General features: G+C 37.4%; 2 protein-coding genes across 7 annotated transcripts in view; one reads left to right on the top strand and one right to left on the bottom strand.

Annotated features, from left to right (window-relative positions):
* Positions 1 to 10640, top strand: part of si:dkey-246e1.3 (uncharacterized) — a 45290-nt gene extending 34650 nt beyond the window's left edge. Inside the window, exons 4-6 of one of the 4 annotated variants that reach the window (XM_057326104.1) lie at positions 9377 to 9489; positions 10121 to 10217; positions 10388 to 10640. In XM_057326104.1, the coding sequence (XP_057182087.1) occupies positions 9408 to 9489; positions 10121 to 10217; positions 10388 to 10640 (432 nt within the window). In that variant the 5' untranslated portion in view covers positions 9377 to 9407. Of the gene's footprint in view, positions 1 to 9272; positions 9490 to 9859; positions 10218 to 10387 lie in introns of those variants that run through there. The other 3 variants (XM_057326105.1, XM_057326103.1, XM_057326102.1) reach the window with 3 other exon arrangements.
* Positions 10641 to 10684: 44 nt separating this feature from the next.
* Positions 10685 to 23100, bottom strand: xpnpep1 (X-prolyl aminopeptidase (aminopeptidase P) 1, soluble). 3 transcript variants are annotated; one of them, XM_057326099.1, is made up of 20 exons: positions 21987 to 23084; positions 21475 to 21599; positions 16644 to 16707; positions 16086 to 16190; positions 15784 to 15876; positions 15229 to 15372; positions 14871 to 14966; positions 14445 to 14526; positions 14145 to 14355; positions 13748 to 13837; positions 13609 to 13659; positions 13401 to 13459; positions 13103 to 13180; positions 12940 to 13011; positions 12803 to 12863; positions 12416 to 12485; positions 12120 to 12293; positions 11943 to 12019; positions 11240 to 11338; positions 10685 to 10996 (listed from the first exon to the last, which is right to left on the bottom strand). In XM_057326099.1, exons 1-20 carry the CDS (start codon positions 21994 to 21996, stop codon positions 10877 to 10879), a joined length of 1881 nt encoding a protein of 626 aa, XP_057182082.1. In that variant the 5' UTR covers positions 21997 to 23084; the 3' UTR covers positions 10685 to 10876. The 3 variants fall into 3 exon arrangements, with proteins under 3 accessions (XP_057182082.1, XP_057182083.1, XP_057182081.1); XM_057326100.1 differs by having other exon boundaries at positions 10686 to 10996; positions 22999 to 23100; XM_057326098.1 differs by lacking the exon at positions 21987 to 23084 and having other exon boundaries at positions 10686 to 10996; positions 21475 to 21953.
* Between the last annotated feature and the right edge of the window lie 261 nt (positions 23101 to 23361).

The raw sequence follows: 23361 nt of genomic DNA, 5'->3' as shown, positions 1-23361 counted from the left end.
CAGAAAAAAAATAAAAAAATAAAAATAAATCCATCTTACATACAACATACAAACTAAATACTAAAATAGAATAAAAAAAATAAAAACATGACAAAAGCACACAAGAGAATTGCTAAAATTAAACTACAATGAACATAAAAACTATAAAATAAAAGCTAATTATAAAAATGAATCATAATACTGAACAAAACTATCATAACTTTTCAATGTTGTCATCCCGGCAATATATACATTTAATAAATTCCCAGCGTAAATACAATTCCCAATTTTTCCTATTTTTTTGTGAATTTGTGAATTGTTGTGAATTTTTTGTGAAAAATTCATTCATGAATTTTAGTTAAAAAAATAAAAGTCTGAATAAAATGTGCTTCTGCTTCGAAGTGGCGAGCCTTATTTTTTCAGTTTCATTTTTAAATAAAACTTTATTTTCGCCCTGCATTTTTCTTATTCAAAATTCAGTTTTACTCAAAAATGTCACAATATTAAAGTAAATTCGACCTCAACTTCGAGTTCGCATGGCCCATATACCAATTCTTCAGATGGTCCATAGATGGGTTTTCACAGTTCCATAAACATATCTTACGATAGTAAACCGGCTGAAGTATAACGATACCAAGTAATATCACAATGCTGTGCCATGTTCTACAAAAAAAATCCTTCATACACAGCTGTTAATGAAACATTTTATATTTACTATAGTTAACTGTATTATACTGTACACTACAATATTTGAAAGTGAAAAGTGAAAGTGAAAGTGACCTATTAGTCAGATATGGTGACCCATACCCAAAATGTGACCTCTGCATTTAACCCATCCAGAGAGTAGTGAACACACGTTTTCATACATTTTGTAGTATTAACTATAGTAATTGGTATACATTTACATTTATTCATTTGGCAGACGCTTTTATCCAAAGCGACTTACAAGTTGGAGAGCATATAAACATTTTGTCAACAGTATACTGTAGCATACTTTAATATTTACCTTTGTAAGACTCAAAAACACTAGTGTCTAGAAATGTTTGTAAAGTTTACTGTAGTAAATACTAAAGTACGCGTGGGAACTAATTCAAATGTGTGACAAATTTAATTTATTCAGCAATGGAAATGTAAAAAAGGGAAATGTTAGGATTACTTTAAAGTCCCCGTGAACTGGAAGTTGTGATCGTTTTTACTTCCGTTTTTTGTCGCATTCCGAGTGAAACGGCTTGCGTTTTTCACTGCGAATTGTTTGGATGTATAAAAACAGCCGTTGCATTTTGAAATGAAACTGGCAGCAGACTGACAGTTGAAGGGGAGGAGTTAATGGATGCTCCGCCCAAGCTGTCTAACTTGCATCATTTGAGATGAATATTCACTAGAGGACGGAAGTGCATTTTCAGATTTAACTGAAGATTATGAGGGCACATGAATTTAAAAAAAGAGAATGACCCACACTAATAAGATATTTACAATAAACGCTGCAATATTTCATGAAAAGTAGGAATTGTAATTTTTTATTTAACTGGGACTTTAAATGTAAAACTAAAACGGTAAGTAGGTGGCGGCAATATTTTACTGAGTCAGTGAATCCTTTAACCAATCCGTTTAAAACGATCTCATCCGAGTCAAAACGGGATTCTCGTCTGAGTTGAAAACACGGATTCATTTAGGAGAGAAACACTGCAAAAAGGCAGATGTAAGTGTTAAAATGAACGTTATTGCCCATATGCAACATTACTTGCAGTACTACGATACTTTCATTTAATAATAATAATATTTTATTTTGAAGTTTTAGCATTGCGATGCTAACGTAGCACCGGTACACCATGCAACCCTAATGCTGGGTTCACACCAAACGCGAACAATTGTGTTCCACGCTCTTTATTACTTGTGGGGAAAGTTTGTTATTTTCACGTGAGTGACGCGATCTGACAAATATTTACAACCTTCGCAGAAGACGAGATTGATGCGTCTTCACGTCTATACGCGTCTTTGCATTGGCTTTGTATGTAATTTACTCTCGCAAAACGCTTAATTCGCGTTTGGTGTGAACCCAGTGGAAGAGAGCTGTCACAGGCAATAGCCAATTTCGTTTTCTCACAGTAATCCTGAACCACTCGAATTTCTGATCCAACTTCATTTATCTTCTTGCAAACACACTGATTATAATTATGGTACATCGAGCTGGTTTAACCCCAAAGCCATAGAGATAAAATTCATTCTCTGTATATACAGAAAGTGTCAGATTGTTTGTGGTGCTTGCGAAGGAATTTGAACAAACCGCTGGTGTCAGGGACATGAATAATGCCTCGCATCGTGCTGCCTGCTCGAAGCAGTCGGATTTACAATTGTTGCCTGCCAGATAAAACGGCAACGAAAGAGGGCAGATTTTTCATAGAGACTTGAGAGTGCAGTCTGTTGACTTGGGCCTGCTAGTAATTACCTCCCATCCACCCAGAACACCGTAACAAGAAAAAATAATACCAAACACCTTAGAAACCACATAGAAATGACCGGACCACCACCAAAAACACCGCATGAAGATCTTGTTTTATAAGCAGGTGAAGAAGATTGTTACTCTTCTTCTGAGCTATTAAACAGGAAGCCAGTTGCACATAGCAAACCCGAACTTTTCCCAATGCGGAGGTGAGACTGTTTATCAGCCATCAGACAAAGACATTATTCATGGCAGAGCAGAGAAATTCATCCGTGTACACACTCCCATAATGCATCATTGCACGTGTCATTCTCTTATGTTAGATGGATGTGAGATGAGACTGAATTATTGCTCCAATCTGGCAACTTTTCAAAGATTGTGTTGACATGCAGGTTCAAACGCTTTCTGTACTTAAAGGGACAGTTCCTCCCATATTAGGAAAAAATACAACATTAGTCAAGTGCCCCAGAACTGTTTGCTTTCCTACATTCTTCAAAATATCCATAGTGTTCAGCAGATCAAAGAAATGTATAATGCAGTTTTCCCTACTATGGTAGTCAATAGTGGCCAAGGACTGTTTGGTGGTTACAAGCATTCGTGCATCTTTCTGTGTTCATCAGAACAAAGACACTTTTAAACAGATTTGTAACAACTTGAGGGCGAGTAAATTATGACAAAATGTTTATTTTTGGGTGAACTGTTCCTTTAAGACACGTTTTGACCTCTTCTTGTATATGGCCCTGGTAATGCTGATTGCATTGTTGGAGATCTTGGTTGGGAGGGTTTGCGTTACTATACAATGATTGGGAGAAATATGAAGTTTGTGCTCCATTGGGAGTGCTTTAAATCCGAGAAAAGCTATGATGTTTTTTAAGTGTTGGAATTGTGTCATGACTATTGAGTAAGGTGTGGTGAATTAGTTGGTCAGCTTGGCAGGAAGTTGATTTGCGTTAAAATGATGTTGGGTTTGGTTCAGAGGAAGTGCTCTGGAGAAGAAATTGTGTGATGTCATGAGGGGGTGGACCCCATGTTTTCGTCCTTATTTTTGAGGTGCCATCAAACTGGCGTTCAGCTGTTTTCAATGATCTGACTCTAATCTGTGGAACGCAAAAGAAGATATTTTGAGAAATGTCTCAGTGGTTTTGTGTCCATACAATGAAGGCAACGGGGCTCAGTGTTGTTTGGGTTACCGACATTCTTTAAAATATCGTCTTTTGTGTTCTACAGAAGATGTCTCACTGTGGTCGCTAGGGTGCTCCGGGAGGTTGCTAGGTGGGTATTTACATACTCACATTTCACCTGTAATTCATCTTGATCACACAGAAAACCAACAGCACCTTTGTGGGTCATATATGCCCTGAAACGAATACTTCTCATAGCATTCCTCCGTCTCGTCCATCTCTACTCCACAGAAGTTCATCACATGGACAGAATCTGTGTTTATACAAGAAAAAGCTTCAGACAAGAATCGCCATCACTAATGAATGGCCGGGGCGTCGAGACTCTGTGTTTGTGTGGGCTGTCAGGCTCCCCCATCCAGGTTGTGTAAAACAGCGCAGAAAAGAGACAGAACATACAAAGATTCATCTGTGATACAGAACCGAGGCGATATATGACAGATAAGGGGGGAACACACTTTCTTTTAAGATTCCTGCTGTCATCACATAGTAAAACAACTCGAGGCATGTTTCATAACTGCTTATCATTTATATATATTGTGAATGTATATACATGACTGATTAAAATGAGTATTCTAACATGGTTTATATTTTTTGTATTGACTGCGTGCTTGTTTTGGGTGGTCTTCTGTTCTTTTGTAAAAGACGCTACAAAACATGCGACGATAGCAGTCGGTCCACTGCACTTCACACAAACAATTAAATAATCAAACCGACAACGACCCACCCACCCACGGCTCAGACATGAGACCCACAAGCACGTTTCCCGTGTTTCATGCCGCTATGTACTGTAGCGCTTGGCAGGTTCTCAAAGCTAAAAAAACACAATGCGGTTATTTGAGTAAGCAAATTATGTGCACACATTACATTTGGAAACAATTCACGGTATGGCATCCTGATACTGCACATTGTCATTTAAGCCGCAAACCTTAAGTCTGACGTCTTTATACTTTTGTTTGAACGGTTTACGGTGGCTGGGTGCTGCTGTTCGCTGTCGTTTGGCCGGAGTCTCGGTTACGGACTGAACTCTCCACTCATTCCCACGTCGTGTGCACGGGTCACTTGGTAAACTGCATGAGCAGAAAGCAGAAATAGCCTGGCCGGTTCGCTCTGACCCAGCAGGGCTTTGAGTCGGGTCCAGCCAAGTACATGTCCCATGCTGAGAATGTGCACAGAGGTCAATTTGCCCCATATGCGGTATTATCTGTTGATGACATGGGACGTGGAAAATCTTTAAGAGACATGCTAAATGATTCTTCCTATTGACCGAATGCATTAAAGGGATAGTTCCCCCAAAATCATTTATTCACTCTCATGTCATTTTAGCGTACTTTCTTCTGCATTGGCCTCTATTGACTTACCTTGTACGGACACAAAATCACTGAGACATTTCTCAAAATATCTTCTTTTCTGTTCAACAGAAAAACGAAAGTCATACAGGTTTTGAATGACACGAGGATGAATAAATGATGGCAGAATTTTCATATTTGGGTGAACTATCCCTTTAACCCAGCAATTGTACATTCCACACGTTACCAGAAGAGGGCGACAGAGAGGCCATTTTAATACATAAAATATAACCATGCTTATTAAATTGTAACAATCATGTTTTTGTTAGTGAGTTCATGGGATTGTCATAATGGAATAAAATTGCTCTGGTTTAGTATGTATTTTTTAGCAACGTTTTGTCAAGCTTAATCCGACATTAGCCCTCTGTGACTTCTTTAGTTCCATGCTGCATGTCTATATGGACGTGTTTATACATACTCAATGTTTATCTTCTGTATGTATAGAGAGGTCAAGCAGGGTCACAAAACCACTACATTAGTCTGTTTAATGGGTCATGCAAAACTATGCCCTGATGTATTATGCGCTATTTTTGTATTTTAGAGGAAAATTCACAGTGCCGTCTCGAGAACAGAATATAGTGCTGAGTAATCATCCAGCCATGTCTGTTTTTATAGCAGTATTTTAGTGATAGATGTGTGTTCCAGCAGTGGGAACGTGATGGGAGATAAGTGATTGTTTTACTATACATTATATGAAGGTTTGATGGTACGTGGCGACATTTTCAGTGTTGAGTGTACAGTAAGTTACTAAGTAATTGGTTACTGTACTTTTTCAAGGGAAAAGTAATTAAATTAAAGTAATGGATTACTCTTATTTTTTCTGTAATTTAGTAACAGTTACTTCTGATTGAACTAAATACTGTGTAATATATTCAATAGTGGAAATGACATCAAAATTATAAGTCTAACTTTAAAATGTATGCTTCTCACATTTGTACAGTATACTTTGGTCAGTTAATAAGAATTATTTATGTAGTTATTTGAATGAATTAAAAGAGCCGTTTCATGTCTATCCTTGAATCACTTAACTAATCAAGGTTGATATAGGATATAGAAAGTAATTAGTAATAAGTAATTAAATACTTTTTGGAGAGAGTAATTTGTGCAGTAATCTAATTACACTTTTGAATATGTAATTAGTAACTAGTAGTTAATTACTTTTTAGAGTAACTTACCCAACACTGAACAATTTAGAAGATATCGCTGTGTTCTTCTCCGCTCGGCAATACATAAATATAACTCATAAATAATTTACAGAAAAAACATTAATTTCCTAAAAATTATCATTATTTGATAGATTTAACTTTGGTTAGTGTGTTGTGCTAAAATACTATAGTGAAATAAAGACAATTCACATGAATGTTCAGTATTAAAAAATTATATTTACTAAGTATTTTTATTTGTATGCCACCAAGTCAAATTCTGACGTTTTTCTGTTAAATGCCCCTGTTCAACTTTTCCTTAGTTGAAAAAATAATTTTGATATAAAAGAATATTTTTTCACATCATATTTAAGCAAGGTTCTAAGGGAGAAATCTTGGTCTTAAAGCCTCTTAATCCACATTTCATTATGGTTACACTATATTGTTTTCAAGCGCAACATGTTGACATGAGATTTTTCTAAATTAGGCAGTAAAGTTGAAAAATCTTTTTAGGCACAATCTACAAGTGTTGTATGTGGTAGCACTTTGCTTTATGATGAGAAAGAACTTTATCTGTTGTTATAACTGGCATTTGTCATCAGCACTAAACCTTTCATTGACCCATGTCTGAGTCCAATATAACTGAGAATTACCCACCGGACCATCCAACAAACACTCCCAGAGGGCAAAAAGACATCCCATGAATTCTTCTGCACTGGGCACACGGTTATATATCACATGTATTGACTCTGGCTCAGAATGAAGATATTTAAACAAATAATCAATCCCAGCACTCCTTTTATGACCCATGTTGAGGCAAGAGACCAAACAAGATGGTAATTTATTCCACGTGTGCCTGAAAACGGATGGATAGATGGACATAGGATATAGCAGCCTCTTGAAACAGACACAGTATTTTATATGATAAAAACACATCTTTTACGTAATAGGAGCACAAAAGTCAAATATCCAACTGGAACTTTGGAACAAGTAGGAAATGTTTTACAGAAATAAATATTTTATTAAATGTTTACAAATCTTTTGCAGCACAGAGGTCAATGATTCGAGACACATTGAAAGCATATTTATTACGTAAAGTTATTACATAAAGACCAAACACTAACTTTTCCAAAATATTTCGGCGACTACCACATCCTAACATTTTTGTTCAATTAAATTGTAAAAATGATATATATTTTAAGGTCAAACACAGGCTAGGCTAGAATAGAAGTATACTAAGAAATGAACTATTTTTAAGATATACTAGGCTACATTATACTATTTATATATCAAACATATAGTAAACCTATAGACTGTTTCATCGGGACGGGGACACACGCCTGGCCCGAAGTTAACTTCCGGTCTGTGTTTGGTTATAATGTAACAATTTATTTTGTATTTCATTTATATTCATATTAATTTGTTAAAATTTTATTGTATTAAACTTATGGTTTTGCCGCTGAAACGTCTGTATAATTTAACTCATAAACATAAGTATATAACTCAACTTAGGGTATACGCCTTTTTATAAATTGTTACATTATAAATGTTACAAAATTTGTGAAATTATTTTCTAAAAACTGACGAAACTGGATTCCACTGCATAAATGGAACGTGCACATTATACAACAGCATACTACCATTTCAAATGTCAGTCTTTACATAATGCACGTCATGTCACATCCCTAAATAAATAACAGCCTGGGTCTCTGTGTGCAGTGTTAACGTGTGTGTGTTGACACTTGACACATTACGTGCTTGATTTCACTCTTAGGTTAGTATATAACCAAAAGATTAAGGTATGAAACGTTGAGTAATTTACAAACAGCACATGCTTTTGAAACCACATACACTGTATTAGATAAAGAACTTTATGACTGTCAGATTAGTACATACTGTTATGCATATGTGTAGTAGGGGATATATTAGGGAAGTATAGGCATCTTTGTTCGCAATGTATAAATTATATGCCTCAATACTGGTAGGCTAACTCAGGACACTCGTGTAAATTACAACTATATAAAGCGCCAACACTGACATCTTGTGGTTGGTTTAAGGACTGCATGCGTTACTTGGTGAATTCAGTTTTTTTGACATTGAGATGAATGTCATAAAGTGTCTCATTCAACATGCATATAGTATATATAAAAGTATATAATTATTATATAAATAATATTGTATATATAACTAGAATATGGCATATAAATGTAACTATTTATTACTACTGATCATGCTGTGTTTTATTTTATGCAGTTTCAGAGTGAAACTGTCAAGCTGACTTTTCCATTACCAGGGACGTATGAAGGTATATCTGTGTTATCTATGTAGGTATATAATATACATAAGTTGGTTTTTGTTTTTACAAAAATTTTTTTACTTAATTTCATGACAGCGTTTGAACTAAAATTTTAATTCATGACAGCTTTTGAACTAAAATTTTAAATCAAGTTTGCTTTATAAGTCACTTGAACTTAAATGACATAGAATTGACTTAAAAATCTAGTGGAATTTCATATAAATAAAACATTTTGGTTGAAATTTGTTAACCCATTTTAGTTCATTTAATATGATTTGTATACAAGTGACAATTTGACAACTTTATTTTAGTTAAAAAGATGCTTTATATTTTCAAGTTGAAATAGGTGATTTTTTTGTGTTGGCACTTTGCAGAAATTTGAGACATTTTTTGTGATTGCCTGAGCTAAACACATGACTATCATGAAGAATTATGGTTATCCTGTTTCATCAGATGTACAATGTTTGTGTATGTGTGTGTGTTTGGGGAAATGCAGAAACAAAATCTGTTTATTTTTATACCACGAGAGACCATGTGAACAATTGTAAATGCAGAATATCCAAAAACAACTTTGTAGAAATGTCAATACTACACATTGTATTGTGGGAAATGTGAGCATCAGTGTCACGTTAAGAGAGTAAATTGCGTGGTTTAGTTTATAAGGTTAGAAATGAAGTAAAGCATTAAGGTTAATGAATTGCTTTGTGTTTATTTGTTAATCTTGCAAGAAGTCTCGCAGACACGGCACACATACTTATAATAAAATTTCGCATTTAAGTCTTTAAGTAAAGCAAAAGTTTATGTTTAGACATATTTCTTGAGTTTTCTAAATGGACTGTCTGGACAAGACTCCCACTTGGCTTTTACTCAGTTTTTCGCCGGAATCGAAAGTTGAATGAAGTTAGGAGGCTGCTGGGGTGTTTCTAGAGAAACCCTGCCAGTATAGTCACATGACCTTCTGCTAATGAATGTTCTCATTCCTTTATTACCAGGCAAAGAAGTTTGTTGGCCACATTTGGCACCATGAGCTTCACAGGAATTGCTCGGGCTCTTAATGGGACGATACTTGACTCAGAAGATGCAAAAACTAAAGCAGTTATTTATGGTAAGTATCCATGTTTATGTGCTTGTGTGGGTCATCTACTGTGATTAAAATAAGAATAATATAATACGAAAATACTTGAATAACTATAACAAATAAACCTAAGATCATAATACAACATACTTTCACAAATTGACTCGTTTATTGGAGTAAACATTGGTAGATAAATGAATTTAAAAAAAGGAAAACTAACCGTATTTACCTGCAGCACTGAGTTATCCAAAATTGATCTTGAAGACCTTCTTTCACTCAAAAACTGAAAAATCTTTCATCGTTCATTCACCCTCATGTCATTCCAAATCTGACTTGCTTTGTTCTGCAGAACACAAACGAAGATATTTTGAAGCATGTTGGTAACCAAAGAACATTGACCCCCATTGACTTCCACTGTATAAACAAAAACCCACTGACACATTTCTCAAAATATCTTAATTTGTGTTCCAAAGATAAGTCTCTTAAACAGGTTTGGAATGACATTAAAAAACAGAAAATTCTGTCATCATTTACACGCTTTTTATCAAAGTGAGGTAACTAATGTTTTTTTGTGTGTTAACTACCATTTGTATTAATGCAAATACCAGCATTAATATTTGGTTTCAGGTCACTCGACAGTTTTCTCTTTGTTCCCACACAGAAGACAAGTTGTTCAAAATAACACTGTTATCCGTGGCACTGTGTGTTCTGACAATAACAGGAATCATCATGTGTATCACATACTACAAACACATGAGGTGAGATAGTTTACATTTACTACAACCTGCCAGTCGGATTAATATTTCATAAATAAATGTCAATCAATTGAATGTCAGTTAGGTAGATATTACACAATTGATGTAATAATTAAATATGTTAAAGTTGGTTACATAATAGCTAGCTAACTGTCCGTGTCTTACTGTAACAGGAAGACTAAGCAGGCTTTTGTGACTGCTGTGAGGAGTGAGGTACCTGAAGTGGACGTTACATACATGAAAAGAACCCAGGACAACTCTTATAACTACAACAGCTTCAGCAACCTTATACCTGTGCTACCAGAGGACGAAGACACGGGCGCTCATAAAGCATCTATACACATTCCACTTACACTGGAGGACTATGCCAAAGACCCCAAGAGTGGCATCACTCTAAACCCACCCATTTTCTACATGCAGCTCTAGAACGTCCTCATCTCGGTTTTTCCCATTAAGTGTGAAGAAAACAACAGACAGCACTTTTTTACATGGTTTAATAATCATAAAAGAGCCGATGGAGTGTGCTTTACAAAAGAAGCAGAAAGTGAAACGGTTCCAACAGAGCAGCAGAAAGTGACCAAAACTGAGAGAATGACAAAAACCACTTGCCATCATCACAACGACGACTGTTTTCATTTTAGAAAAAGCGTTGAAAAAGCGTTTCAGACAAACGGCTGAGTTTCCCGCATCAGCCAATCCAGAGCCTCCTTCCTGCCCTGCCGCTGTAGCTCCGCCCCAACCGTTTCCCGGCATTTCCTGTGGTAATCGTTCACCCAATCACGCTGCGGGATGACAAATGTATATGATCAACAACAATTTTATAGATCATTCTTTGCTTTAAAAGGTTATGTAGATCAAAGATCATAAATACATCTGTTCAGTGTAGTGCTCATTTTGGTCTAGTTAACTTTAACAGCTCTATTATCATGAGATAATCGCTATCTCGAGTTTATTTTATGTTTATAAGTGCAGGACATCTTTCTCAATAAATGTTTGTCACGAACATGTTGTTTGTCTGCTCTAACCTCTTTCTGTGTGAGCAGGTCTGTGTTGATCAACTTCAGCTGAATAGGGACCAGAGTCAGCGGTTCAAAGGTCAAGCTACCTCTGTTCCTGTAATTATACTAGAAGACAAAAAGATACATGGTAACACTTTACAATGAGGTTCTATTTATTAACAACAGTAAACGCATTAACTAACAATGAGCAATATAGTTTTTCAGCCTTAATTAATCCTTGTTAATGCCAAACAATACACTCATTTATTCGTTTTGCATTTAACTGTATTGGTGTCAATGCTGAAATGAACAAACTAAGATTAATATGCTGTTGTTCAGTATTAGTTCATGTTAGCTAATGCGTTAACAAATACAACCTTTATTGTAAAGTGCTACAGGATGAAATTTCAAACATTAGTCTTGCAGGTGCACTAAATTATGGTTTACCCACCACTAGGCAGTAGCGTGCACGTAGCATCAAAGAAACAAACATTTTGTGCTACAGGAAATAGCTAACGTCAGCACCATATGTGTGCACCGTGTGCTCTCGTGAACGTGCGTTGGAGACTGCTCTATTACTTTAAGGCACTGCTATGACTGGAGTCACGTGAGTTTATTATACACATACTGGATTTGTTAAAGGTACTAAGTGGAAAAAAATAAACCGTATTAAGAAGGTGATTACATAGGCAAAAGTATGAACGTATTGTGGAGGTGTTTGCTGCATTACTTTGGTTTTTATAGGAATAACCAGGACCACGTTTTCCAGCCGAATCCCAAAGGATCCATCTTCATAATACCCGGGCTCTGAAAACATGCCAATTATTATTCAGTCTACCCGTTATCCATATACAATAATACTAGTACGATTACTACAATGAAGTTGAAATTGAATGTGTTTTTGTACCATCGCTGACGATCATGCCGGCCTCCAGCGGTTCATCTGCGAATGTTTTGTAGCTAATACCACAAGGACCCTCGTGCACATTAAGGAAACATCCGACACCGTGTCCTGTACCGTGCAGATAGTCCAATCCAGACTCCCAGAGCGCCGCACGTGCAAACGAATCCAATAGGTGACCTGTGTACAAGACAACAAAAACTACTTAATCTCCATACTAATATCAATATTTCGGTAGCATTTACTTTACAGCAGTGTTTAAGATTTGGGCATTTCTTTAGAGGTATAGCTCAATACATTACCTTTAGTTCCATTGGGAAAAACTGCGGCACTGACAGCGATGTGCCCCTTTAGCACATATGTAAAGCATTCCTGTGGAGGACAGAACCATGAGCATTGTGGGCTGAGATACTTTGAAGACTGTGTGAACACAAATGGATCCTTCTCTTGCAGGAGAGTTCGGCATTTCCAAAAATGAAATGGTAACACTTAACAATAAGGTTGTATTTGTGCACATTTGCTAACATGAACTAACAATGAACAATACTTCTACAGCATTTGTTCATTTTATTTCAGCATTTACTAATACATTTCTAACATGAAAAACTATGCATTTACAAATGTTAACAAATACAACCTTGTTGTAAAGCGTTACCAACAAAACAATGATCCTAGACAATAAAGCGTACTTTCTCATAGTCAGACGGATTCCCGAAATGCACCGTGCGGGTCACATCTGTGGTGCCATCTCTAGAAACCAAAGATAAAAACTTTTAGTGATAAAAACGTTTCAGAAGTGTTTAGATTGCAGTATTTGTGTGCGTACAGGTACTGCGCTCCAGAGTCGATAAGGTACAGCTCATTAAGAGAAAGAGTCCTGTTGGTTTCTGGGAGAGGCCTGTCAGATACAACACAGAGAGTTGCCTGGTTAGATGAAAAGAATCTTTCATCCGGTTTAATTACGTATTTCAATTACTGTTGCATTATACCTGTAGTGTATGATGGCCCCATTTGGTCCTACACTGGAAATGGTTGGAAAACTTAATCCGACAAATTCTTTCTGTTGACTAGATGGGGGGAAAAATCAATGAAATGTTTTATTGAACGATGGCTGCAGTTCCACAGATCACCTGCTGGTGGTACTACAAACTAACACAACAACAACTATGGCACTAAGATCCCACAACATGATGATGGTTATGTAACACTTTAAAAACATAATTAAGTCATTGTGTGGGGAACAATGAACTCGTTTTGTGGTACAAAAATGCAGGAAGTTTCACTTACCTCCGTAATTCTTCTGCTTTATCTGCCACCGATATCTCTGTAACTGTACCTTTTGGAATCTATCAAACACAGAAAGACTGTACTTCTGATCTTCTTCATTGTTCATTCGAAAAGGATATTTTACATGTAAACTACGGAAGCTTCAGCAAACTTCCCGAAATGAAAACGTTTCAATCACAATCCGCGTCTCCGTTTACTACATACATACCTCTTCCTCCAGCCAGGCGAATAGTTCACACAGGGCCACGGCATCTTTGATCTGTGAGAAAAACATTGCGGTAAATTGGAAAAGCAGATCATTTGGGCAATAATTCTGAAATGACGTGTGGGGGTCGGCGTGGACTCACATGCGCCATCTTCATGCCCTGGATCTCTGTGGGGTTCTTGACGGCTTTTGCCAGACAAAAAGGTGTGTACGGGATCGCAGACCTGTGAACCTGGACATTGATCATATACAATTAATACTATTTAATACCTACGAATAATACTTATTTGAAAAGTATAAGGTATTGAGCCGAGCAAATCAATACACAGACTTTTGTAATCTAACACAAGAGAAACTAAATATCCAATACAAAATAACACCAAGACTGGACTTCATTTTATTCATCAGGATTTCACTGGGTTGTGTTAAGCAGACTATTATGTTATTGGTTAATGTTATTAAGCCCCACCCAAATGGCCTCGATGACATCCGCAGACTGAGAAATCATTATTTAAGATGAAGAATGTTGATAGACTCACCTTTGGTATGACCTGTGTAAGGGCACAACTGGCCTTGTCACATATCCAGATCTTCTCTTTGGGCGTCAGCGCGGCACAAACCGCCTGCAGTTCTGTGTAGACGGACTCATACGGAAAACACTGAACGGTCAGCTCCGGTTTGCTCTGGCTGTCCAGTTCCAAATGCGCTCGGACCGCAGGCTCCAGTAAACGCTTGCTGTCCACGAACAGTCTATGTACACAGGTCAAAAACAGACATGCGCTCAGACAGTCTTTAAACACAGTGAGAATTTTCAAACTAGAGTCAGAAATATTGTTTACTTTATGCTGCTCATGCCGATGACAGCGTAAGCAAAGAATACGGGGTTGTACTCGATATCTGACCCACGCAGGTTAAAAAGCCCTGTGAAAAGAGTGAGAGAAATTTACTATTGTTTACACCTTTACACGAAGATATCTTTCTGTTTATTTATGTCACGTGTAAGGACCTCACAAGTCAGTTTCGAGGAGTTTTACTATATTTGGGAAAACTTTTTTAGAAATGTGTCACTGCTAGATATGGCAAACAGAGTACAGACACACACGACTTCTCCCTTATCCAATTACATCAATAATTATTATCATCAACACACAAGCTAATCTGATACAAGAGCTCTTTAACTGGGGTCAATAGGACAGTGGAGGGGAAACAAGGGTCGGCGCGCACACGCGCACACACACACACAATCATGTGCTACCGTCACATACACGCAATCTCATCCAGGGCTGTGACCACAAACCAGGAAATCTTCCTTTCTGCCATTTTCCCTCTCAAAGACAAAATTTTATCTTGCCAGGAGAGACCTAAAAAGACAAACAATGGGCAACATATTTACATTAACAAATTAACATATAAGTTAATACACGCTAAGCTTTTTCGATAAATGCAAAATACAGTGTACCCCATTTATCCAGTTATTTGTTTGCTTAATTTATTCTTTTCAACGTCATTTAGGGCAGATGCTTACAGATATAAAGAACTATCGCTTTGATCATATCAATAGTTTCTTTTCATCCCAACTTGCCAACGGCTGTCATTCTGCTTGTTTTTGTCAGATGTGCTCACCTGTGTATTTGAGGCCGAGGGCGATGAGTTTGGTGCTGGGTCTGGGTGGCCGGTCCTCCCAGATGGCATCGATCAGGTTGTCCTGCACGGCAACCAACGAGTGACCGGCGCCGCTCAGAGCCTTGGCCATGTTCTTCCACTGGTCTACAACAAACAGAAACATGCATCTCACGTGTTTGACAGTCAAAAATCAACATTATTGACCATTTTGATTCAAAACGACCTGCGAGCTACAGGAACACACAGAAAACGTATTTATGTAGATGAGTATGAATAATAATATTATACCATATAGTACATAATGCAACCAATCTTTACATAATGCATTTTATATTATAATACATAGTTTTATTTCATTCTACTATTTATTTTTAATTGTTTTTATTAGTTAATAATATTGTATTAATTTTATTTTATAATACTTTTATGTATAATAATTATAAATAATAATGGTTAACTATACATTATTATTAATAATAATAATAATAATCATTATATATATAATGAATACATTTTTTATTATATTTATTATTATCATTATATTTAATTCCTGACCAGCAGCAATGATCCAGGGATCAACTCCAACTTTGGAGTTTTCCGGCAGAACGCTGATGAGCCAGTCCTCCTGTGTTGGTGTTTCCTTCAATCCTAAATACAGACAACACAAGATAAATTACTGTGACTAATAATCACCATGAAGTGTCTCAAAAAAAAAGATACAGAATGCTCTATAAAAGCAGCACCTTGGCCAAAGGGCTTCTTGCAATACACTGACTTGTATGTAATAAAGCAATGCGATAACAAATGTGATGACCAAGCAACCACACATCATAAAATGATGTCAACATGAACTGTACCCATTTTCATCAGAGTCCAGTTATTGTCCATCTGCTGGCTGGCCTGCAGGAAATATCGCCCATCTGTCCACAAAGCAGCATGCTGTTCTGTGACAATAGCTGTACCTACAATAATAAACACACATACACACAATCGTTCAATATAACACACATCCTAACAGAATATCTTAAAAGGAATTTTTGAAAGGCGTGCTGAGCTGTCAATCACGTGTGTAGTGATCTCTTATAGTCACGAGATACTCTATTTCCCCATTTTTTAAGAGAATGACATTCGGTGAGATGATCTGGATTCCCTCATAGTTACAATGCTGAAAGCGCTCAAGCCTTCCATCAGTTTGTAATCTATACTTATTTATACAAGCAACCTTGGTTTTTAATAAATGGCAAATGTGACTGTTCATTCATGAGTGCAACAATACAGCAGGCAAAAATCCACTGTGACTCAGTTTATAGGGCTATTAAATTGATGCAACTCTCATATATTAATTATTTAACGGTGATATCCCGTTTATGGATATATGGAAGCTACCTCGGCTCTGAAGGAAAATCCATACACACCTGCTGAGCCGTTGAATCCGCAGATGAACTCACGACGGCAGTCGCAGGGTGCGATGTATTCACTCTGCAGGACGGACGGATGCCGAGCAGGTCAATGAGAAAAAGAGATGAAAGAAGAGAGTGAGATCATTTCGATCAGCAATCAGCACTCATTACTTCTAATTCACCCACAGAGGAGAATGGAGGGCAACGCTTGTTAGGGTGTTTCAAAGGTCACACAGATCCATGTAATCAGAGGGCATAATTAGAGCGAGAGAGAGAGAGGGTGGGGGGTACTCATGGACACAACAGAAATTAAATTAGTATAGCAAGTTTCAATGGCAACAACAACATAAACAAACGTGTCTAGCCAGTATTATTTTAGGTTACCAGGAGAAGAAAATAAATGTTATTGGGCTAAACTTAAATGTGACCAAGTTACACTACCAGAGCCATTCAACAAATTGTTGAGACAAGCACAACAACCTGAGCTCAGCTTCAGTCTACTCTCACTTTAACTGCTTTTGTAGTCAGCGCAATATTACTAACCACTGACCAGACCGATAAAGCGACACTGACTGGAAGTTAACTTTGGGGCAGCCGTGTAACCATGGCAATGTGTATGTGTAAAAAAACCGTCTATACTGTAGAAACAAAGACTCATAGGTTGCTGTTTATGAGTGCACATTTTTGAAAGGAAGCCTATTTGTAGGTTTTCCGACTACGTTTGTAAAGCTCTTATGTTAGCAGAGCACGGGTCACATGTTCACAGAGCATCGGTCACATTTTAGCTGAGAATATATTCCATGTATGACAGCAACTGTGGCATGTTAACAGAGCACAGGTGGCATGTTTGCAGACCCCCAGTCACATGTATAACAGCACCTGTAATTAGACATGTGCCCGGTTAACCGCGGTTACCACCAAATCCTGCTGAAACCGAGCTGGCTGCGATAATGCAAGGTATCGTTTATTTTATTGATGTGTAGCTTGTCCGTGAAGCACGGCTCTGGGATCAGTAGAAATGCTGCTCGATCTAAAAGCAGTGCGAGTTTGAGTCGCTTATAACTAGGGTTGGGAATCGTTTCAATTTTATCGATTCCGATTCTGCTTATCGATTTCGATTCTTATCGATTCCACAGTTGAAGTAAAACATTTAGACATCCACCTGTATGGTCATTTAGCCTGCTTATTGACTCATGGATTAAAGTGAAAAAAATTCTTCTCACTGATTTTTTTTCAGGCCAAGTCATATTCCTTTAACCAGTAGCGTTTTAAAGGGAGATGTTTTGAACCACTTTACATAGTATTGCCAGTTTGCGTATTTTAAAAGCTATGTTTAATCTATGAAAAAATGATACTTACCTAGACAAATAATCAACCATCTATAACTTTTCAATGCATTTTTTAATTTATCTTATAAGACCAAACAATGTTTTCTGAAACTCTTAATAATTAACAGAAAAAAAGAACAAAATAAAAGGACCACTAAAGACCAAAAATGTTGTTTGTATTTGTCTCCAGAGTGCTTTTCACTTTTTCTGCCTTTTGGCTGTGAAACCATATTCCTGAAGCTTGGCTACACCTGACACCCATTTCAGTGTTTCACTAGCTACAGCAGGGACGTGCACAGACATTTTGAGGGGCATGGGCTCAAGTGGAAAAAAGGGCACTTCTCATATTTGTTTTCATTTTTTCCAAACAAAATGTTAAATATATTAAAATAACTATTTATATAAATCCCTCACACTCACCCAATTGTTTCATGTTCCCGACAATGGTCTTCTGTAGAATTCACAAATTTTATCACAAGAACAGACAACAACAAAGGAAATTAAGCCACAATGTGTATGTTTTTAATGCTAAAGTTTCAAGTATATATTTAGGATAAATGACTGCACAAAGGAAAATGACATATTTTCACTAATAATTTATATATATATAATATAATTTATTTTGCACAAGCCAATAAACTGTTTTAAAGGAGTCATATTGCATGGCTAAAAGTAATAGTATTGTTTGGTTTAGATGTAACGCAATGTGTATACACCACATACCGTGCATGTTTGTATCTCCTCTTTGGCCCGCCTCTCTGAAACGCGCTGATTTTTTACAAAGCTCATCGCTCTGAAAAGCGAGGTGTGCTATGATTGGCCAGTTCACCAGTGCGTAGTGATTGGTCAAATACTGCAAGCATTTCACGGAAATGTAACGACTGCAATTGACGGAAATCCGTCGTAGACTCGCTGCAATTAACGGTAATCTGTTGTAGCGATGGAGAACTTTAATCCATGTTGACATGTTTGCAAAATATATTTAAATATTTATGAGCACCGTTTTGTGTATATGTACACATAGAAACACACCTTTTCTGATTTTTTACTATTTGTATTATCATAGTTGAACTACATCATGGTTAAACTGCAGTTACTATAATGCAACTATGGTTAATTTGTGATTCCTGTGCTTTAATGCAAATTCTATAGCTAAACTATGCTTACTATAGTAAAAAATATCGATAATTTTCATAAGGGCTTTTATTGAGATATCAGCAGATCATGCAACGCATGTACTTTTCTGAAAATATGCACACAGGAATTGATAAGAGGAATTCAAATTTTAATCTCAAGTATCCGATTCCTATTCCTTTCGATTCCGATTACAAATTGGAATTGATTTTCGATTCCCAACCCTACTTATAACGTGCATTTGAAAAAGCAACACCCGTCAAACATGATCATTATAAATATACTTTATTATCATGAAAATACCTGAGGAGGCTTGAGGATCGGTGATAAAAACATGTCCTTAGGCATTTCCTACTATTACGTGTGTTATGGTCTTCTTCTGCAGTGAGTATTTGGAGTTTCTACACGAGAGCGCCCTCTGGCTTTCGGATGCAGCAGCATTTTACCGTACTTCACTCACAAGTTGTGCATAAATCACGTGATATATATTTTCGGTTAACCGGGCATATGTCTACATGTAATCAAAACACCCATCGCATGTTAGCAGAGCACAGGTTGCATGTATGAAAGCACCCGTTGCATGTTAGCAAAGCACAGGTGCATGTATGACAGCAACTGTGGCATGTTAGCAAAGCACCTATCGCATGCTAGCAGAGCACAGGTCGCATGTTATCAAAACACCCATTGCATGTATGAAAGCACCTGTCGCATGTTCGCAGAGCACCAGTTACATGTTTGCAGAGCACAGGTCGTATGTTAGCAGACCCCCAGTCACATGTATAAGAGCACCTGTCGCATGCTAGTAGAGCACAGGTTGCATGTATGACAGCAACTGTGGCATGTTAACAGAGCACAGGTCGCATGTTCGCAGAGCACCAGTTACATGTTTGCAGAGCACAGGTCGCATGTTAGCAGAGCACCAGTTACATTTTAGCAGAGCACAGGTTGCATGTATGAAAGCACATGTCGCATGTTAGCATAGCACAGGTTGCATGTATGAAATGACCCGTTGCATAATTGCAGAGCACAGGCTGCATGCATGAAAGCACCCGTTGCATGTTAGCAAAGCACAGGTTGCATGTTAGCAAAGCACCCATCGGATATTAGCAGAGCACAGTTCGCATGTATGAAAGCACCTGTCGCATGTTAGCAGAGCACAGGTTGCATGTGTAACAGCAACTGTGGCATGTTAGCAAAGCACAGGTCACATGTTAGCAAAACACCCATCGCAGGTTAGCAGAGCACAGGTCGCATGTAATCAAAACACCCATCGCATGTTAGCAGAGCACAGGTTGCATGTATGAAAGCACCCGTTGCATGTCAGCAAAGCACAGGTTGCATGTATGACAGCAACTGTGGCTTGTTAGCAAAGCACCCATCGCAGGCTAGCAGAGCACAGGTCGCATGTTATCAAAACACCCATCGCATGTATGAAAGCACCTGTCGCATTTTAGCAGGGCACAGGTCGCATTTTAGCTAAGAACAGGTTGCATGTATGAGAGCATCAGTTGCGTTTTAGTGGAAAACAGACCGCATGTATGAGAGCACCGGTCGCATGTCTGCAGAGCACCACTTGCACAAAACAAGTATGCAGACCACAGGTCACATGTTTTGCAAGTTTGCAGGACACAGGTCGCATGCATATGCAGAACACTGGTTGTGTTTGCAGAGCACAGTGTTTACAGTGTGCATTTCACATGCTGGCAGAAGACAGGTCGCATGTATGCTAGGGCTGGGCGATATATCGTGCGATTCTTATGCCCTCAGTTTCTCAATGAATTAAATGCTGCCACATTCGAAAGCCAGAGGGCGCTCTTGCGCAGAAACTCTGAATATTGGAAACAGAAGAAGAACGATTAGTTCCAGGAAATGCCAATGGTCGTATTCTATCGCTGTTCTTCAAACCTTTTCAGGTATTTTCATGATAATAAAGTATATTTATAGTGATGATGTTTGACAAGCGTTGCTTTTTCAAAGGCACGTTATAAACGACTCAATCTTGTAGTGATTTTAGATCGATTTAGAAGAGCTGTGCATAAAACACAGAATCGAATTAGACATGTATAATTAGCGTGAATCGCGATATATAGCGACCAGCCCTAATGTATGCAGAGCGCAGTTCGCATTGAACAGATCGCATGTCTGCAGAGCACCGGTCACATGTATGTAGAGCACCAGTCGCATGTTTGCAGACCATACCACTGAAGAACAGCAGTAGCACATAGCAACACCATGGCGACCACTTACATCACGGCAAGATGTTAGCATCGAGCTCCCTTTAATGCTTTCATTATAAAAACATTTAAAGCGACTGGAGAGATTTTCTTCCTTCCTTAAGTGTCCAATATACTCAGAAAAGTGGTTTCAGTGCATGCAGATGTTACCTGGTGTGCATCTCCTGATGGGACGATGTAAGCTTGGATGGGCTCTGTGATGTACTTGCCATTCCTCATAGCCTGCCGGAGCTGTCTGAGCAACTCCACTGTGATCTTTGGGGACATAGCGGCGTCTGTAGAGACAGAGAGAGAAAGCTCAGTGTACAGCAGCACGTTACAGTAGTAATTAGCACACATTGTAAAGCAATTCAGTGTATGGAAGGCTAGAAAAACAAGAGGCACTCAGTTGACATTCAGAACATTTAAACACACAAATATGGGAGCTGCAGTAACATACCACTGTATTACCCATAACAGCATTTACTGTATGAGTGTAACAAATAAAAATCATTTTGCAGTTCACGTGTTGTAAAAAAACGACTATGAAAAGCAGTATTATAAATGTAATTCCCTTACAATCATTCTATTGATAATCAGTCTAGTTACATTTAACAAGTTACTGATGTTTACTGATCTTAATATTTTTATTATTATAACGAAAACATAAAGAGTAAGCCTACCTGTAGCCATATTCTCTCGTTGAACCTGTGATCTAACTGTGGAGCTCAAAGTCAGATAGATACAAGATTGTCAACCTTTACTTTGCACAGTCCATCAAATGGATTACTGTAACCATCCCATAGTTAAAGATTCACTAGACTAGCCTATATTATCAGAGGCCTATCTACAATGACTTTGATATAAGATCTCTTCTGCTAAAGTCACTATTTGCTAGTGTAGTTGATGCAAACATATTTTATATTATTGTATATTGCATTTATTATTTTATTATATATTATTATTATGTACGTTTTCAACTCTTAAACGTCATTAATGATATATATATATATTTTACAAATAATTAACAAAAAACAGCTTAATTTAGACTATATATTTTATCTTGAGAAATAATAATGAATTTTGACGATTGTGTTTTATTCATTCGGGTAATTCAATGCTGTATTTGACATCTTTTGTTATCAAGCGTGCCACTGACCACAGGCAAGGGTTGCACCAGCCAATCACATCAATGGAATTATCATACCGACAGCTGATTGGTTACAGCAGTTCCACAGTGCAACAATATAAACAATCTTCATCCACTCAATTATATCCCGCGGTTACTCATAAACAGAATATCCGCGACAATTAAAAGCATCACGACGTGTCGACACATACATTTAAGTTATATTACAAAAATACTTTAAATTTCTGAATGAAGTGTTCAGCTGCTGGTAGATGTGGCACTCCCCCCATTGTTAATTTCAAATAAGGTCCTTTCTAACACTTAAGTATCATTAATGTGCTACAAACAAAGGTTTTTAAGGTTTTTCTTAAATATCATTCTGCATTCAAATGTTTCTTTCCTATCAAGGAAAAGAGGTTGTTTTATACGACGATACAAAGCAAAACAAACGCATGTTATGCAAGCGACAACTAGAGTGTCACGGTGTGCAAAACCCCAATCCACTCTTATTTCTCAGCATGGAGCACATAACATGAACGACTGACATCAAACAATCCGTTAGTTACCTTCAAAAAGCGAGTTTACACGTGAACTTTTGTTCAAACTCCGCCGTTCCTTGTGTTAGCGTGCAGAGGAGGCTGCCATTACACTGATGACGTGCAAAGTCACGTGACAGGGCGTCCTCCAGTCATACTGCGCGCGTGACACTCCTCTTTTAGTGACTGACCGCATGTGTTCTGATTGACAGCGGTCTAGACGTGTTTTTATGCAAACTGAGAGTTGATCTACTAACCTAGTTAAATATGGATTAAGTCATCAAAATAAGAATAAAAGTGCCGCTTGTAGTTTTCAAAACTACATTTATAATACTTAAATAATTTTGAAGAAAACAATTATGTATTAATTTAATTTCCCATATACATTTGATG

The sequence above is a fragment of the Triplophysa rosa genome, linkage group LG25 (genome assembly GCF_024868665.1).
Source record: "Triplophysa rosa linkage group LG25, Trosa_1v2, whole genome shotgun sequence".
Classification (NCBI taxonomy): domain Eukaryota; kingdom Metazoa; phylum Chordata; class Actinopteri; order Cypriniformes; family Nemacheilidae; genus Triplophysa; species Triplophysa rosa.
Note: the sequence above shows the minus strand (reverse complement) of the source record. Positions and strands in the feature narration are given on the sequence as shown.

Bases quoted from the DNA above. Each gene is read 5' to 3' on its own strand.
- xpnpep1 (XM_057326098.1), bottom strand. From the start codon at position 21,663: ATGTGTGCTAATTACTACTGTAACGTGCTGCTGTACACTGAGCTTTCT. The intron at 16,708-21,474 runs GTAACATCTGCA...TCCGTCCTGCAG, and splicing joins CATCAGGAGATGCACACCAG to AGTGAATACATCGCACCCTG. The intron at 12,294-12,415 runs GTAATGTATTGA...TCTTGTACACAG, and splicing joins TTTTCCCAATGGAACTAAAG to GTCACCTATTGGATTCGTTT.